Here is a 15,361-nt window from a genome sequence, read left to right on the forward strand (position 1 = left end):
AAGCCCAATTCAATGAGCGGACCCCACGTGGTCCGTGGCTCTGCGGTGCAGGAGGAAGTCCACGTGAGGGAAGAGGAGGAGGCGGGAAAGAAGAAAGCACGCAGATTTGACAAGTGTGTGCGCCGGCGGTTTTGCACAGAGAGCCGGAGATTCCTTCTATAGCTGGAAGGGACCGGGGCCGAATTCGTCATTTCACAAAGCGTAAAAGAAGTATGAAAATTAAAAGAGGCAGTGCTGTAGAGAGAGTGGACCTGGACCAGTGTAGGTGGGTTGGGTTAGGGAGTTGGTCAGACTCAGGTGGAGGAGAGGTGTGGGGCCCACTATATACACAGAGAGAGAGAGAGAGAGAGAGAGAAAACTTCCCATTCATCCACAATCCTCAAAATGGCGTCAACTTCGATCTGAGCTGGCAGTCATGCCAGCCTGTATCCAGCTGTCTTCCAACCCCCCAACCCCAAAAAAAAATCACAATTAAAAATTCATCTCTCTCTCTCTCTCTCTCTCTCTCTCTCCCCTCTAGCCCTTAGCCCTTTACACTTTCCAATTTAGAAACTCAATAAACAAACACACAGAGCACAAAACCAGAGCATCAATGGCAATGCCCTAGACTGAGGGAGAGGAGCTTCTGCTTTGCATTTACTTTGCTTTCTGCAATGGATCCCTGCCCATTCGTGCGGGTCACAGTGGGCAATCTGGCTCTCAAGATCCCAGTCGCTTCCAAGCCCGCCCGCTCCGTCGTCCACCCTTCCTCAGCACCATGCTTCTGCAAGATCAAGCTCAACAACCTCCCCCCTCAAAACGCCGTCGTTCCCTGTCTCCCGCCTGAGGCCCAAACCCTCGACAACGCCGCTCAGGCAAACGGCGTCGCCGCTACTTTCCACCTTAGCAAGTCGGATCTGGACCGGGTCGGGTCCAAGTCCATATTCGCCCCCAAGCTCTGCCTCAAAATCTCGATATACACGGGTCGCAGAGGCAGCACCTGCGGCGTCAATTCCGGAAGGCTGTTGGGTCGGGTTTCCGTGCCGCTGGATCTGGCGGGAACCGAGTCCAAGCCCAGTGTGTTCCACAACGGGTGGGTCTCCGTCGGGAAAGGCGTCCTCAAAGGCGTGTTCTCGGCCCAGACCCAGTTCCATTTGAATGTTAAGGCCGAACCCGACCCGAGATTCGTTTTCCAGTTCGACGGAGAACCCGAATGTAGCCCACAAGTGTTTCAAATCCAAGGCAACATTCGGCAGCCCGTCTTCACCTGCAAATTCAGCTTCAGAAGCACCGGCGACCGAGGCACTCAAAGATCCAGGTATTATTCATTTTCCTCTTTTTTTTCCCCAAATTTTCTTTGTCTGTGTTAGGGTTTCGGTATAATAATAATAATTATTTTATTTTTGCAAAGAAAAAAAAAGTAGATTCTGTGTTTGATTCGAGATTGTGAATGCGAATGTTTTGGGTAAAAGTTTGATACTATAATTAAATTAGAGTAGTGAAGCTCACAATTTTATTCGCTTTAGGACGACGTTTTGCAATTGAATCCTTCAAGCGGACTCTGATCCCATTAAAGCTCTTTACGTAGATTCTAAGCCCATTTTTTATTAACCAGGTCCCTGTTTCATTTCCGGAGCTTTTACAAAGTTTGTTTACTGTCGATTAATTTTTATTCTCATTTTGCCCCTCTCATCTTCTTAAATTTACTTTTTCTTTTTTTTAAATAAATGTTTTATTATATTAGATTCTCTGTGTTTGATGCGTTGTTTACCAGTTGCATTCTAAATTGAATCCTTCCCATTAAAGCTTTATACGCAGATTCTGAAATGATTTTTTTTTTTAAATTCCCATTTTGCCCCTCTGTTCCCAGGTCTTTACATTTGGACCACGGCAACTCTCGAAGCTGGTTAGGCTCGTTTGGGAGCGAGAGAGAGCGACCGGGGAAGGAGCGAAAGGGCTGGTCCATAACGGTCCACGACCTCTCCGGCTCGCCCGTAGCCGCAGCCTCGATGGTCACACCCTTCGTGGCTTCACCCGGTTCGGACCGGGTCAGCCGGTCTAACCCGGGATCCTGGCTCATCCTCCGACCCGGCGACAACACGTGGAAACCGTGGGGCCGCCTCGAGGCCTGGCGCGAAAGAGGCGGCTCCGACGGCCTCGGGTACCGCTTCGAACTCATTCCCGACACCAGCGGTGCCGGCATTGTGTTGGCCGAGTCCACTCTCAGCTTAAACAAGGGCGGGAAATTCGTACTGGATCTGGGTTCGGGTTCCGGTACCCGACCCGTCCCAAACTCTCCGGGTTGCAGCCCGCGGGGCAGCGGGGATTTCGGGTACGGGTTGTGGCCCTATTGCTTGTACAGAGGTTTTGTGATGTCGGCGAAGGTTGAGGGTGAGGGCAGGTGCAGCAAGCCTGCGGTGGAGGTGAGCGTGCAGCACGTGAACTGTACGGAGGACGCCGCGGCTTACGTGGCGTTGGCCGCTGCCGTTGATCTGAGCATGGACGCCTGCAGGCTTTTCTCTCAACGGCTGAGGAAGGAGCTATGTCAGGACTCGGACCTGCTCCGATGACCCGGATAGGGCTACGTCGTCGTTTTAATGGGATTTGGTCCTTTCTTGTTTTTGGTTATTCTGAGTTTGGTTTGCTGGAGAAGAAAAAAAATATTTTTAATTACTACTAACAAACAGAGAGAGAGGAGAGAGAGAGAGAGAGAGAGAGAGAGAGAGCTGTGTAGTGTGTACAGTGAGAGGAAGGAGAGAGAGAGAGATTAGGCAGGGCACGCTTTGTTTTTGGTCGTGTGACTTGTGTTTAATTTTCCCTTTTAGTTTTTTGAAATGAAGGGCTTGCTTTAGTTGGAATATTTGTAGTCGCTCACTTGAAGAATATTTGATGTTACTTTAATTTGGATGAATTAAATAGAGGAAGTGTGGATTTAGCTGTAATCTAATTGATGGTAGCTAAGCACGTTAATTAATTTTTAATTAGTTCCATCTGTGTGTCTGTAAATTGTAGTTTAGCAGAAAGTAGTAGTTGAATGATTAATGTGGGGAAGGGAAGGGAAGGGCGTGCAGGTTTCGTGCTGATTTGATTTCTGTTTATTTTTAGGTACACGAATTAATTAATATTTTGTGTAATGGCTTTTAAGGAAAGAAAATTAATTTGAAATTAATATGGAGGATAGCTGGAATGCGCTTTTGATGAAGGTGGGGCGTGGGGGTGCTTGGGTTTTGCGTTCGAGCTGGCAGGCATAGGGTTTCGGCTGACTTCTAGAATTGATATATGGGTAAAAGAGTGAGGGGGACCATGGATGATCGGGGGACCATTGAATCCAACTTTTCTTCGTTCATAAAAATAATAAAAGCGTCTTGATTTGCATATTAGTTGTCTTATGTTTAAATTTTTATGACATCTTGATAGTGTGTGTGAAATTTTTTTTTCCTCATTTATAAACTTCAGTTATAAAATTTTAAAAAAAAAAAAAAAACTCCATAGTAGAAAGGGGACCATCTTCTATTTTATTTTATTTTTAAATTGTTGTATGATAATTGAAATTTTGAGTAATGACTTGTTGGTCGTCTCCTTCAAAGAAAATTGATGTTTGTTTTATACATTTAAAAAACTTATACACATTAAATCCTTGGGGTTAGCCTAAGTAGGAGACAAAGGGTGGCGTATAGGTTAATTATGATAGGTTCAAAGTTGGATTAACCGAAAAAGAAAACAAACGCATATTAGACCTAAATGGATCACAATAAGGTTGCAAATGTCTTATATTATTTTTTTTAAAAGAATCACAATGAGGTTCGTTGAATAGGAAACGTTTATCAAGACCCCCTATTCCCATCTAAAACCCAATCTTCTTTTGGTATATCATTTGCAACACGATTTTCTTTTAATCAATGTGGGAGGGGTATTTCAAAATGGGATCTCTCTCAATACATTAAACCAAAAGCTAGTTGACCGTCTCAATTTAATTCGGAATCATATATTACTTTGATCTATTTTTAAACCCTTTTAGTTCATTAAACATTCACACTTTATCAATAATTTTACTCACAATTAAACTTGTTAAATGTGTCAGGTTGTAAACCAGTTAATTTCCAGGTGATGGGCAACTCGATTTTAAACATATTTTGGCTGGTTGACTCGAATTTTACTCAAACTTTTTTTTATTGTAGTATGTCGTTTTAATTATATTCATTCGAAGATAATTAATGTGGTGATAATGCTCAATGGGTGATGAGCAAAAATGCGCTCAATTATGAAAAGTGTTGTTTAAAGGATATGTGAAGATGGGTTATTATTGTTACCTAGGAAGCACATACTGTATTTTATATATATATATATATATTTTAAAGGCTTATTATCACAAAACATCCCTAAGGTTTACGAAACTATCACAAATAGTCCATGCCTTCAGGTTCTGTAAAAAACTCTGTTAGTTTGTTGTGTGACATACATATATATCACAAAACATCCATGAGGTTTACAAACTTATCACAAATGGTCCCTATGAATTTTTTTTATTTTTTAATTTAAAATTCATCAAATTTGGTTTTCTTTTTAAAATTATTTATAAATGAAAAAAATCATTTATAGAAGGATTTTAATCTTGAGGACCATTTATGAACCCTAAACCTTTAGTTTTTTTCATTTTTAAATTTTATGAATTTTAAATTATTTTTTAAAAACTTCATTAGTTTGTTAATGTGGCATATATATGGAGCCAACATCTACAATAATATAGTGTCACATGTATTTAAAATTTAATATATTTTTAAAAATAATTATAATTCATAAAATTTTAAAAAGAAAACAAAAATTTTATGAATTTTAAATTTAAAAATTTTAAAAATTTCATGAGGACAATTTGTGATAGGTGTGTGAACCTGAAGGATGTTTTGTGATATACAGATATGCTACATCAGCAAACTAACAGAGTTTTTGACGGAACCAAACGGCAATGACCATTTGTGATCATGCATACTAACCTTGAGGACCATGAATGACAAAAAAAAAACATTAAGGATGCAATCTGATAGTTTCGTAAATCTTAGAGACGTTTTGTGATAATAAGCCTATTTAAAATGTTTGAAATTGAATTTATAGTTGAAAGAAATGGAACTTAAACTTGAGAAAGGTGTGACGTGAGTGAGATGATGAGATTGTTGTTGAGATGGGGGCTTATGGCAAATGGTCCCCAAGTCGTCTTCCGGACAACAACAGTTTTGCGTCGGGACTCAGAGAAATCAGAAGTCACGTTCATCACATTTTTTAGTGAGTAGGGACTATAACACTAGGGCTATGCCTAGGGAGGGACCACATAGAGAGAGGGGAAGTAATTTGTATATCATGAAGATAACATTATTTTACTATTTTCAACTAATCATGTTCTACCATGTAGAAAAATTATCACTCGTACCGGAACTTGATTGATTGAGAATAACAAAATAGAGTTATTTCTATGGTATATAATTTTTTCCCTCTATATGACGGAAATGTCAATGTGACAGTATTATAAACTAATTACAACCAAATGAGAAAATTAAAACTCATAATAAAATATGATTAATTTGAAATACCGTCATTATGTAAATTGAGTTTTTCTCTTGTTAATGAGTTACTCTAGCCTCCACAAGTCACTTTCTAAAACAGAAACAGAATCAGAACAAAAAATATTACCAAAGGAAAAATCGACCAACCGCTTTTTATTAACAGCTTCTCACCCAACTTCTGCTTATTTATTCTATTTATTCTTTGTTGCTTTACTTGTCAACGGATATAAGATTTCATCCCAAGTTTTTGTTTTGCATAGCAGATTCATGCCATTTTTGTTCGGTGCTTGGACCACATGGGTAGATCCAATCCAATCCAAGCAAGGGTTCTAAGTGGCCACATCCTGGAGGATGATGGATATGACACTTTCATACCAAACTGAAAATAAAATTTTGCAAGCTCAAACAATCAAGATTCTAATTCAACAACAGCCAAAATTACCCTACCTTATCCAAATTAGCAATACTTCAATCAAAATTGCATACTTGAAGAAGGAGGTTTAAGTATTCTTTTTTCTCCAAAGGAAAGCCAGATTTAGCTAGTTTCTTTAAAAAATTACAAAAATATAATATTTAACTAGCACCATAATCGATTATTAATTGTTTACGTTTTGTCATAGACAATGACCACCCCGTACATATCAATAATACTAGAGACACCAACTTATTGTACAAATGTAATTTTTTGTGTGTAATTTGTTGTCAATAAATAAAGTTCATAGCGAGCTTAGAATAACGGCAAATGAAACGTTACATCACGTAACAACAGTTTATGTCCCAAAGTTAGTGTAATAAGTTGATGTCTCTCGGAATACAAGACTTCTATACCAAGTTTGTGAACATAAACTTTCCCAAGAATGTGAATTTATTTATAAGATCCAGCGGAGGCTGCACTATTTTCTGGTGTGATAAAGAAAACAGTCAGCACCCGTGTCAACAAGAATGGTTTCATGGACTTTTCTCACGGACCTGGAGACTGGCTGCTCTTTCACCGGCTCCATGTGTGGGATCCTGTTTATCTAAATCTAAGGGTCATGTTCTTTTGTACTGTTTGTCCTTTATTTATTTATATATTTTATTTAAAAAATTTTTGCTTTTTGTTTATTGGTAAAAGAAAGAAACCGAGAATGGAACCCAAATAAAAAAGTGATGTGTCCACAAAAAGTATCATAGAATTAGAACTAACATGTTTACCAAAGCTATCACCTTAACTATGGCTTCTAGAAGTTGCAAATTTATTATCAGTGTCCATTAAAACTGGTTGGGCATGATTCAAATAAGTTACCACACTAGCTATCATTCTAGCTGAGTAGGTCGTGCTAGGCTGCAATATTTCATTTTTCAAATATTCTTTCGAATGGCGTCAAGAAAATATAAATATATAATTAGTTCGTTATAGTTTAAAGTTGAAGTGTTTAAATTTATGATTATTGATTCTTGTATTCTTTGAAACGGCTGTCTACCAAACTGCGAGCACAAGAGTATGATTGAAATTTATCTTTAGGCATTGCAATTTCGGCAAGCCTTGATCGTTAAAGTTTGTTAGTATGTCCTACATTCTTGTTGTTTATATTAATCTTGTACACATTTCGTGTTGTAATTTTTGCTGTCATAATAACTGTGAGAATTATTGTTATTATTAAAATTCATATTTTTCATTATTCCGCGAATTAAACACACTATCCTTGTCTGTTTATTTTGTTACTGTTTGGTAACTAAATGCTTTCTTATTTGAGTAAATATTTGCAAGGATGATCATTCAATGAACACCAAAAAATGATAAGTTCAAATCATGGAAAACATTATGAAGTTTGATCAAATGATTGGTTAGCATTTCAACACTAAAAGAGAAGGTTAGAGAGAAAGTTGCTCGCATTCCCCAAAACCAATAAGCCACTATGTTGTTGGCTTGTTTTAGAGATTTTGATACTCATTTGTAGACTCTTGCTCTCCACTTGTCACTGCAGGAAGATATTCATTTTACACTGCATACAGCTTATGCCAAACCCTTTTCATAGGTTTTGTTCTAAAGCTACTTCCACCGTCCATGAAATTGTATGCAAAATTTAGGCCAGCAACAAGGATATGGATATGGATATGGATATGGCTGCCATATTATCATTTATGTAGTCTTTTTGCTCATTTTCAAACACCATTAATGTCACTACTCATTTCTTGATTGAGTACCTAACAGCGATCACATTATGGCAAACGCATATCTAACAAACAGCAAGCATGTCTAGAGATATGAAATGTCTGCCATCAAACTGTTTGTTCTCTTCCCTTTCTGGTCAAATTGAAATGGTTTTTGTTTGTTGTCGTTACCTTCTTGTAACATATCTCAGTGTTGTCTGTTAATGAGTTGGACTGGGAATCATATTTTTCATTCTAGATAGCAATAATTAACCCTTCACCCGTACATATCTCAGTGTTGTCTATGTGCTGATTTGATTTCAGTTTATTTTTAGGTACACGAATTAATTAATATTCTGGGTAATGGCCCTTAAGGAAAGAAAATTAATTTGAAATTAATATGGAAGATAGCTGGAATGCGCTTTCGATGAAGGTGGGGGGTGGGGGGTGGGGATGCTTGGGGTTTGTTTGTGTTGGAGCTGGCAGACACCATTGTTTAAAATATTGTTGGGGGGGTAGAGTTTAGGGTTTCGGCTGACTTGTAGAATTGAGATATGGGTAAAAGAGTGAGCAGGTATTTGTTGGGGGTTGGTGGCGTGGGTGCCATGGCTCAGATGAATTTCTGTTATGCAATTTGGTTTCTCTTTATATATAATTTTTTTCTCTTTATGTAACGGAAATGTCAATGTAACAGTGTTCTAAACTAATTATGATCACGTGAGAGATTAAAACCCATAATAAGATATGATTAATTTAAAATACCGTCATAACGGCAAGTGAGGTTTTCTCTAGTTACTGTTTCTAACACTAAAACAGAAGCAGAACAAAAAATGTTACCAAAGGAAAAATTGACCAACCACTTTTTATTAACAACTTCTTATTTTTTTTCCTATGAGTTAATTGCTGAAATATCCTCGAACTAGGATCCTAATCGAACTTAATATCTTGAATAAAAACATCAGTAAATTTAGCACCTGAATTAATTTAAATTGCCAATTTTACACATGCCATTAGATTTTATGGAATTTCATCCAATCTTATGTTTAAACCCAATCATGTGACGCATACATGTGAACTATTTGGAGGGCAATTTTGTCCAACTAAGTCCTTTCTCTCCCAATTCTCATCCCCACGGCCTCTCCTCCACCCTTCTAAGTTACAGCAAGTTCCCTATAAAACAGTAAGTAAAGAAACGAATACTCTCAGATTCTCTTGTAATGACTGCAAAAAGATTCAGTCTATAAGCCCCAAGTTGTTAGTGTGTCAACTAGTAGAAAATGCAGTTTTTTTTAGTACACAAAATTGTATTTACATGCTCCTTTTGCTCTATCATCCCCAACAAACAAAACACCAGTGAAAGTGATATATAATTATCTTCAAGTTCTCAATCCTGTTGTCACTTACAATAATAATTGTAATAGACAAGCTCAATAGACACGAATTTCCTAAACAGTGTTGTGTTAATTTGCTAGACGACAGTTTGTCTTAAAACGGTCAGTTATTAGGGTGTAAACATTTGAAATATCCAGTTTTTAAAATGACCCACTTGTGAGGAAAACGTTCGTGTGTTGCGTCAAAGGCAAAATATAAAAATCACTGTTACCAGGAGGAAGCATAAGTTTATGTAAAAAAGAAAAAAGCCCAAGACATATATGACCAAAAATCAACTAGGGCAGCTTGGACAATAGAAAAAAAGGGAGACCAAGGCATTTGACTAAAACAAGGCATTCGAAGGTTGGCAAAAACAAAAAGGAGACAAGTCATTCGAAGAGAGAGACAGCCCATCTTCAACCTTCGTCTTCGTCGGCGTCCCCAAATCTTGGTTCACGAAACTGGAGAGGAACTCAGGGGTTTTGATACGACAGTTGTTCGCAATTGTTTCTCTCTCTTCTCTCGGCTCCCTTCCGCACCCGCACTCGCACTCGCACTCGAAGGAACTCAGTGATAGCGCCGTCTCTTTCGGCTCCCTCTCTCAGGTAATTTTTTTTTTCTTTTCAATTTCTTCTCATTTACTTTCTGTTATTTTTTCCTTTCTTTAATTCTTTGTTTGTTGTCTTTAAAAACCCAATTTCAATTGATGAGGTAAAAGCCCCAATTTTTAGGTTGATTGAATATAGCAGTGTAGCAGATATTAATGTCTAGCAGCAGCAGTAGTCTAGGTCCACAAACTCGATTATGTAGGAAGAACAATACTATACCTTCCCCGTTAATTATAGCCTACATATATACAAGCTTTTTCACTCATATATATAACCAAAAAAAGTTGTAATGCTAATACTATAATACTCAATAATCTCTTCTTTACTTTTCTTTGCAGCAAAAAAAAAAAAAAAAAAAAAGGAAAATGATCAAGAATAACTTATCTATGCTTTTGTCTGGCACAATGCAAGTTCTCAACACATACAACATATATGCTATTACATATTTGTTGATCTTCTTTGCATCTAGTTGAGGATGAACAACTTCAAAATTTGACTTTAACCATGAAAGACTACACTTCGTTCCTTTATTGCACTTAACCATTCCAAAAATTGTCCAAGCGAGTTCTCTAGAGTCTAGATTGCTACCGGTAACTGGATTGCCATCTATCGGCAATCCAGTTATCCTAAGCACGTCTTCTAATCTTAAAACATACTTCCATTTGCCAAATATAAATTGTCCTTTTTTATAACATGCTAAAATGGTATTTAACATAGTTAAATCATGCTTCACCGTAAGCCTAGCATACTTCAAATAGGTATCGAATCATGTTCCTTCAAGTTGGCATTCAACCCTTTTATTCACATTCCATTTCATCAAAAACTTCATAAATTGATGAAAGGGTTGAAGGGTTAAATTGAAGGAACATGATTCGATACCTACTTGAAGTATGCTAGGCTTACGGTGAAGCATGATTTGGCTATGTTAAATGCCATTTTAGCATGTTATAAAAAAAGACAATTTAGATTTGGCAAGTGGAAGTATGTTTTAAGATTAGAAGACGTGCGTAGGATAACTGGATTGCCGATAGATGGCAATCCAGTTACCAATAGCAATCTAGATTCTAGAGAACTCGCTTGGACAATTTTTGGAATGGTTGAGTGCAATAAAGGAACGAAGTGTAGTCTTTCATGGTTAAAGTCAAATTTTGAAGTTGTTCCTACTCAACTAGATGCAAAGGAGATTGACAAATATGTAATAGCATATATGTTGTACGTGTTGAGAACTTGCATTTTGCCAGACAAAAGCAGAGATAAGGTGTGGCTCCTGTATCTTCACAACACACTTGAAAATGTGAAGACTTATGCATTTGGGGCAGCAATGCTGGCACATCTCCAAAATGCTATAGAAGATTTTTCAGAGAGCCCGAAAAGTAAACGCTTTGTTGGAGATGCTGCATTTCTAACAGTAAATATTAATTTCATGCCTTAAAAAAAAATAGAGTATGAAAGGTATTCTTTCGAAGGCCTTAAATTTTTTCAGGTTGCTATAATGGAGTATATCCCGGAGCGTGCTTATAAACTCATGAAAAGAAATGATTTTGCCAAACCTGATAAATTCCCTTTGCTCATCGGATGGGGAGAGGTGTACAAGCAAAGGCTGGAAAGCAAGTACAAGGCTTCTATGGAAGAGTATGTTGATGTGCTGAAGAATATTGAAGAGGTAAGGTAGTTATTCTAGTTTACCTTGAATTTATGCGTGCACTTCTCTCTCTGTTTCATTCATATAATTTGCTTCTTGTAGGTTACATGGCAGCCATATGCAAGGCTTACTGAGTCCTTGCCGGATTGTTTAAAACCTCAATTGATCATGCGTTTGAGTAGAACAGTCATGATCTGTTTTAACTACGTGGCTTACCATCGCCCCGACAAATGCATAAAGAAGTTTGGCTTCCACAAAGTTGATTTTAGTGCTTGCTGCCAGGTGAAGTCATACCAATCAAAAGCTATGAGTGGGCCAGGGTAAGTATATTATTCTAAGAAACATTACGTACTGGATTGGGAGTGCAGACATATATGTTTGATACAATGCATTGATGTTCTGGCCAACTCTCCAACACCTGATTTGGATGAACCCAATCCCAACAGTTTTGCTATGTGCAGCCCTACAACACCTGTTATATATATTGCAAAATTGGTGATGGCATATAGAAAATTTACTGATATCCATGCTCTATAATATCACCGTTATTGGTACATGTTACTTAATTTTCTAAATGGCTTTGCAAATGTTTGATTTTTTGGTTTTTTGTCTTAAAATGAGGATGCACCTGTACCTGGACACACTGCCACTCCCTCTCCCTCTGCCTTCATGCCCGCTTCCTTTGGACACACTGCCACTCTCTCTCAACACACTGCCACTCCCTCTCCCTCTGCCTTCATGCCCGCTTCCTTTGGACACACTGCCACTTTCTCTCAACACACTGCCACTCCCTCTCCCTCTGCCTTCATGCCCACTTCTTTGGACACACTCCCACTCCCTCTCTAATGGAAGAAGATGGATGGTCAGAGGCTCAAGTTAACATAGAGGATGAAGAGGTCCGAACTTCAGAGGCTCAAGTCCGAACTTCACAGGCTCAAGGTAACAATATTATAATGGTTATTCATTTATTACATGATTACCCAATCAATTGTTATCAACACTAAATATATTGAATGGCAGGAGTGGAGTCTCAATCTAAATATAGTTAATTGTGTTTAATATCTTTGCTTAGTTTTCTTTTTCACACTGTTACTACCATGTAGTTCTGATCCTAAACCCTAAACTCCATAGGCTCAAGGTAACAATTATAATGGTCATTCATTGATTCACAATGCCTTGTATTATATACTACATTTTCCTTCAATGAAGTTAGTAAATTTGATAAATTTTAATCAAATTGGATATTAAGTTCTTCCAATTCTTGACAGCTTGTATTACCCAAAATACTCAAGCTGTGCAAACCCCACCTTCACAGCTTGTATTTTCAGTCATAGACCAGGAGGCAGAGCCCTCCACCTTGCCTAGGCCAGTTCCGCAGCATAATTCTACTGCTGACCCGTCAACATCTCATATACAAGATGTGCAGACCCCACCTTCACAGCATGCATCTTCAGTCATAGACCAGGAGGCAGAGCCCTCCACCTTGCCTAGGCCAGTTCCGCAGCATAGTTCTACTGTTGACCCCTCAACATCTCATCAGGCATCTCCATCATGCAATCCTCCGCTACCGGGATCTCAAGATCAACAATCTGCTGCAGCACCAGCAGAAGTTGCAGAAGCGGCAAAACCACCAGTCTTCAATTCATCGCCTTCCATAGCTACCAACTCAAAATCTGAAAACAACCCATTATCACAGTTGGTCGATGCCATACGCTTCATGTTAGATCCAAAGGTATTTACCATTTTCTTTATAAACTTCCAAGTGATTTACATATAATTTGTCATTTCTTGAGTGTAAATTATCACACATGCACATGCCCTGATTTAATTGAAGTTGCCATTGTTTTGCAATCAATTTTAACATGCAAATACTAGTTGTTATTTTTCTGTTATTTCAATCTCTACTCTGGATCTGAATAGATTAAATTAACAAGAAATAACTATTTTTGGTTTGGTTGAAAGGTTAAAGAGCGTGCTGTTGAAATTGGCGAGGCCATGGATGTCGAAGATGGGGTGACAGGAGCAGAGAATGTCTTTCATAGACACTTTCCTCACAATATATCTGAGGATAAACCCGAGTCATTGCCAGCTAGAAGAGGCTTATTTTTCATCAGGAGATGTTTTGGCTACTCCTCCTACACATGATTCTTCACTAGTCCACAGCCATGTTTTCTTCGTATTATGTGCAAGACATCAGAAATGTAAAGTTCTGATATCCTCTTACTAGGTTACTTTGACATTACATCGTTTTTGTTTTGCTCGTCATACAAATCTTCTACAGATGACTTTGTTTTCATTATTAAAAAGAAAAAAAATGCATATTGACCACACACAAAATGCATGAATTTCCTAGTTCAAAATTACCAAATATAAGGAAACTGCCCCTACTTGTTTAAAGGAGTCGAGCAAGAGCATCAAAGAATTTCACGGTCTTGGGCCAGTCACATGTTTATGTAATGTCTACTAGGGCCAATTCCGCCAGGGCAGTAAAAACTGTTATTGGAAGCGTTTTTAACACACTGAGAAATGTGTGAGTTTTTATAACAAGTAGTTAAAATTTACCCCATACTTCTATAAATGCCTGTTTTTATAAAATAAAATAAAAAATTTAAAAAGCAAAAAATTCACCTAAATACACTCAAATAACTCAAATGCCCTCGAAGCTAAAACCCTCCATAAACTTAAAAAGCGAAACCTGCAATCTCATTTTCATCGGCATAAAACGTATGAACTCTCCTACGTTTTGATCAATGTTATATCATTGGAGGGACAAGCTTTGTGGGTGATAACGATTAAGCCAAAAATTGTCATTGACCCCATTAACAAGCTTCTGTAAATTATTTATGTGACTTTGAGAACCAGACATCTCAATTGGGCTCCCTTGTTTCCCATCATGTAATGCGGCCAACTTGAACCATGAATACCATTTCGAGGACTTGAAAATGCAAATCCTATTCCCACATTTGAGTACGCATCCCACGGCCTCTCCTCCACCTTTCTAAGTTACAGCAAGTTTTTCTCGACTTGAGTTCCCTATAACAGTAAGTAAAGAAACGAATACCCCCAGATTCTCTTGTAATGACTGCAAAAAGATTCAGTCTATGAGCCCCAAGTTGTTAGTGTGTCAACTAGTTGAAAATGCAGTTCTGTTACTACACAAAATTGTATTTACAGGCTCCTTTTGCTCTACCTTTATCTTCAAGTTCTCAATCCTGTTGTCACTACAACAATAATTGTAATAGACGACACTCAATAGACGACGAATTTCCTAAACAGTGTCGTGTTAGTTTGCTAGACGACAATCTGTCTTAAAACGGTCGTCTATTTAGGGTGTTAAACGTTTGAAATATCCAGTTTTTAAAATGGCCCACTTGTTAGGACAACGTTCGTGTGTCTTATTTGCATCAAAGGAAAATATAAAAATCGCTGTTACCAGGAGGAAGCATAAGTTTATGTCCCCAAAAAAATAAATAAATAAATAAAACGAAGACCAAGGCATTTGACTAAAACAACTAAAGACATTCGAAGGATAAACTCTGAAAGGATAAAATCTGTTTGTGGCATTTAAATTCTTATAGAGCAACCACCAATGTTGTTTATCATAGCAAGATAAACTAGTTTCAATTTTTTATAATTCTTTAATGTCAATGATGTGAGGTGTGTTATGCTATGCTTTCACTATTAACCACTTATTACATGTTGAACATGAGGTTGAACTTGCTTGCAAGTTTGAAGGACTCGAGCATTTTAAGGTTATTTGCTTTAATGGTGCTTATGTATAGGATATTTGCTTTTGCATGTTTCAGGTTATTGATATTTTCTTCTGCATTTTGCAGGTTGCTGCTGATCCTTCCTTGAGTTTAAAGCAAAGAGCTCTCAATGCAGATGCTAATGCGCTTTGATGAGAAAAGTAGCAACTTTATTGTACATAAATTGGTCGAATCGCAAGCCACTTTTATGTTCAATGCTCAAGTGTTGAAACATACAATGAAATGTTGAGCCGCCACCTGAATGAGACTCGAGTTATTGTTTTTGTGAACTATTTTATCTGTATTTTTACTTTATTTTCCTAC

At 37.8% G+C, this 15,361-nt stretch overlaps 3 protein-coding genes across 4 annotated transcripts; all 3 read left to right on the plus strand.

Moving 5' to 3' along the window:
* The first annotated feature begins 473 nt into the window (after positions 1–473).
* LOC117616232 lies at positions 474–2,921 on the plus strand. Its single transcript, XM_034345477.1, has 2 exons — positions 474–1,297; positions 1,850–2,921. The coding sequence occupies exons 1-2, from the start codon at positions 654–656 to the stop codon at positions 2,547–2,549; spliced, it is 1,344 nt and encodes a 447-aa protein (XP_034201368.1). The 5' UTR covers positions 474–653; the 3' UTR covers positions 2,550–2,921.
* A 7,553-nt stretch (positions 2,922–10,474) lies between these two features.
* LOC117614303 (mucin-2-like) lies at positions 10,475–13,625 on the plus strand. 2 transcript variants are annotated; one of them, XM_034343064.1, is made up of 5 exons: positions 10,475–11,309; positions 11,391–11,608; positions 11,910–12,227; positions 12,557–13,020; positions 13,251–13,625. In XM_034343064.1, the coding sequence occupies exons 3-5, from the start codon at positions 12,134–12,136 to the stop codon at positions 13,431–13,433; spliced, it is 741 nt and encodes a 246-aa protein (XP_034198955.1). In that variant the 5' UTR covers positions 10,475–11,309; positions 11,391–11,608; positions 11,910–12,133; the 3' UTR covers positions 13,434–13,625. The 2 variants fall into 2 exon arrangements, with proteins under 2 accessions (XP_034198955.1, XP_034198954.1); XM_034343063.1 differs by having other exon boundaries at positions 11,391–12,227.
* On the plus strand, positions 10,740–11,612 carry LOC117620024 (protein MAIN-LIKE 1-like). The gene is made up of 3 exons (XM_034350116.1): positions 10,740–11,054; positions 11,130–11,309; positions 11,391–11,612. The coding sequence occupies exons 1-3, from the start codon at positions 10,740–10,742 to the stop codon at positions 11,610–11,612; spliced, it is 717 nt and encodes a 238-aa protein (XP_034206007.1).
* Positions 13,626–15,361: the final 1,736 nt, after the last annotated feature.

Source organism: Prunus dulcis, chromosome 1 (assembly GCF_902201215.1).
Source record: "Prunus dulcis chromosome 1, ALMONDv2, whole genome shotgun sequence".
Taxonomy (NCBI): domain Eukaryota; kingdom Viridiplantae; phylum Streptophyta; class Magnoliopsida; order Rosales; family Rosaceae; genus Prunus; species Prunus dulcis.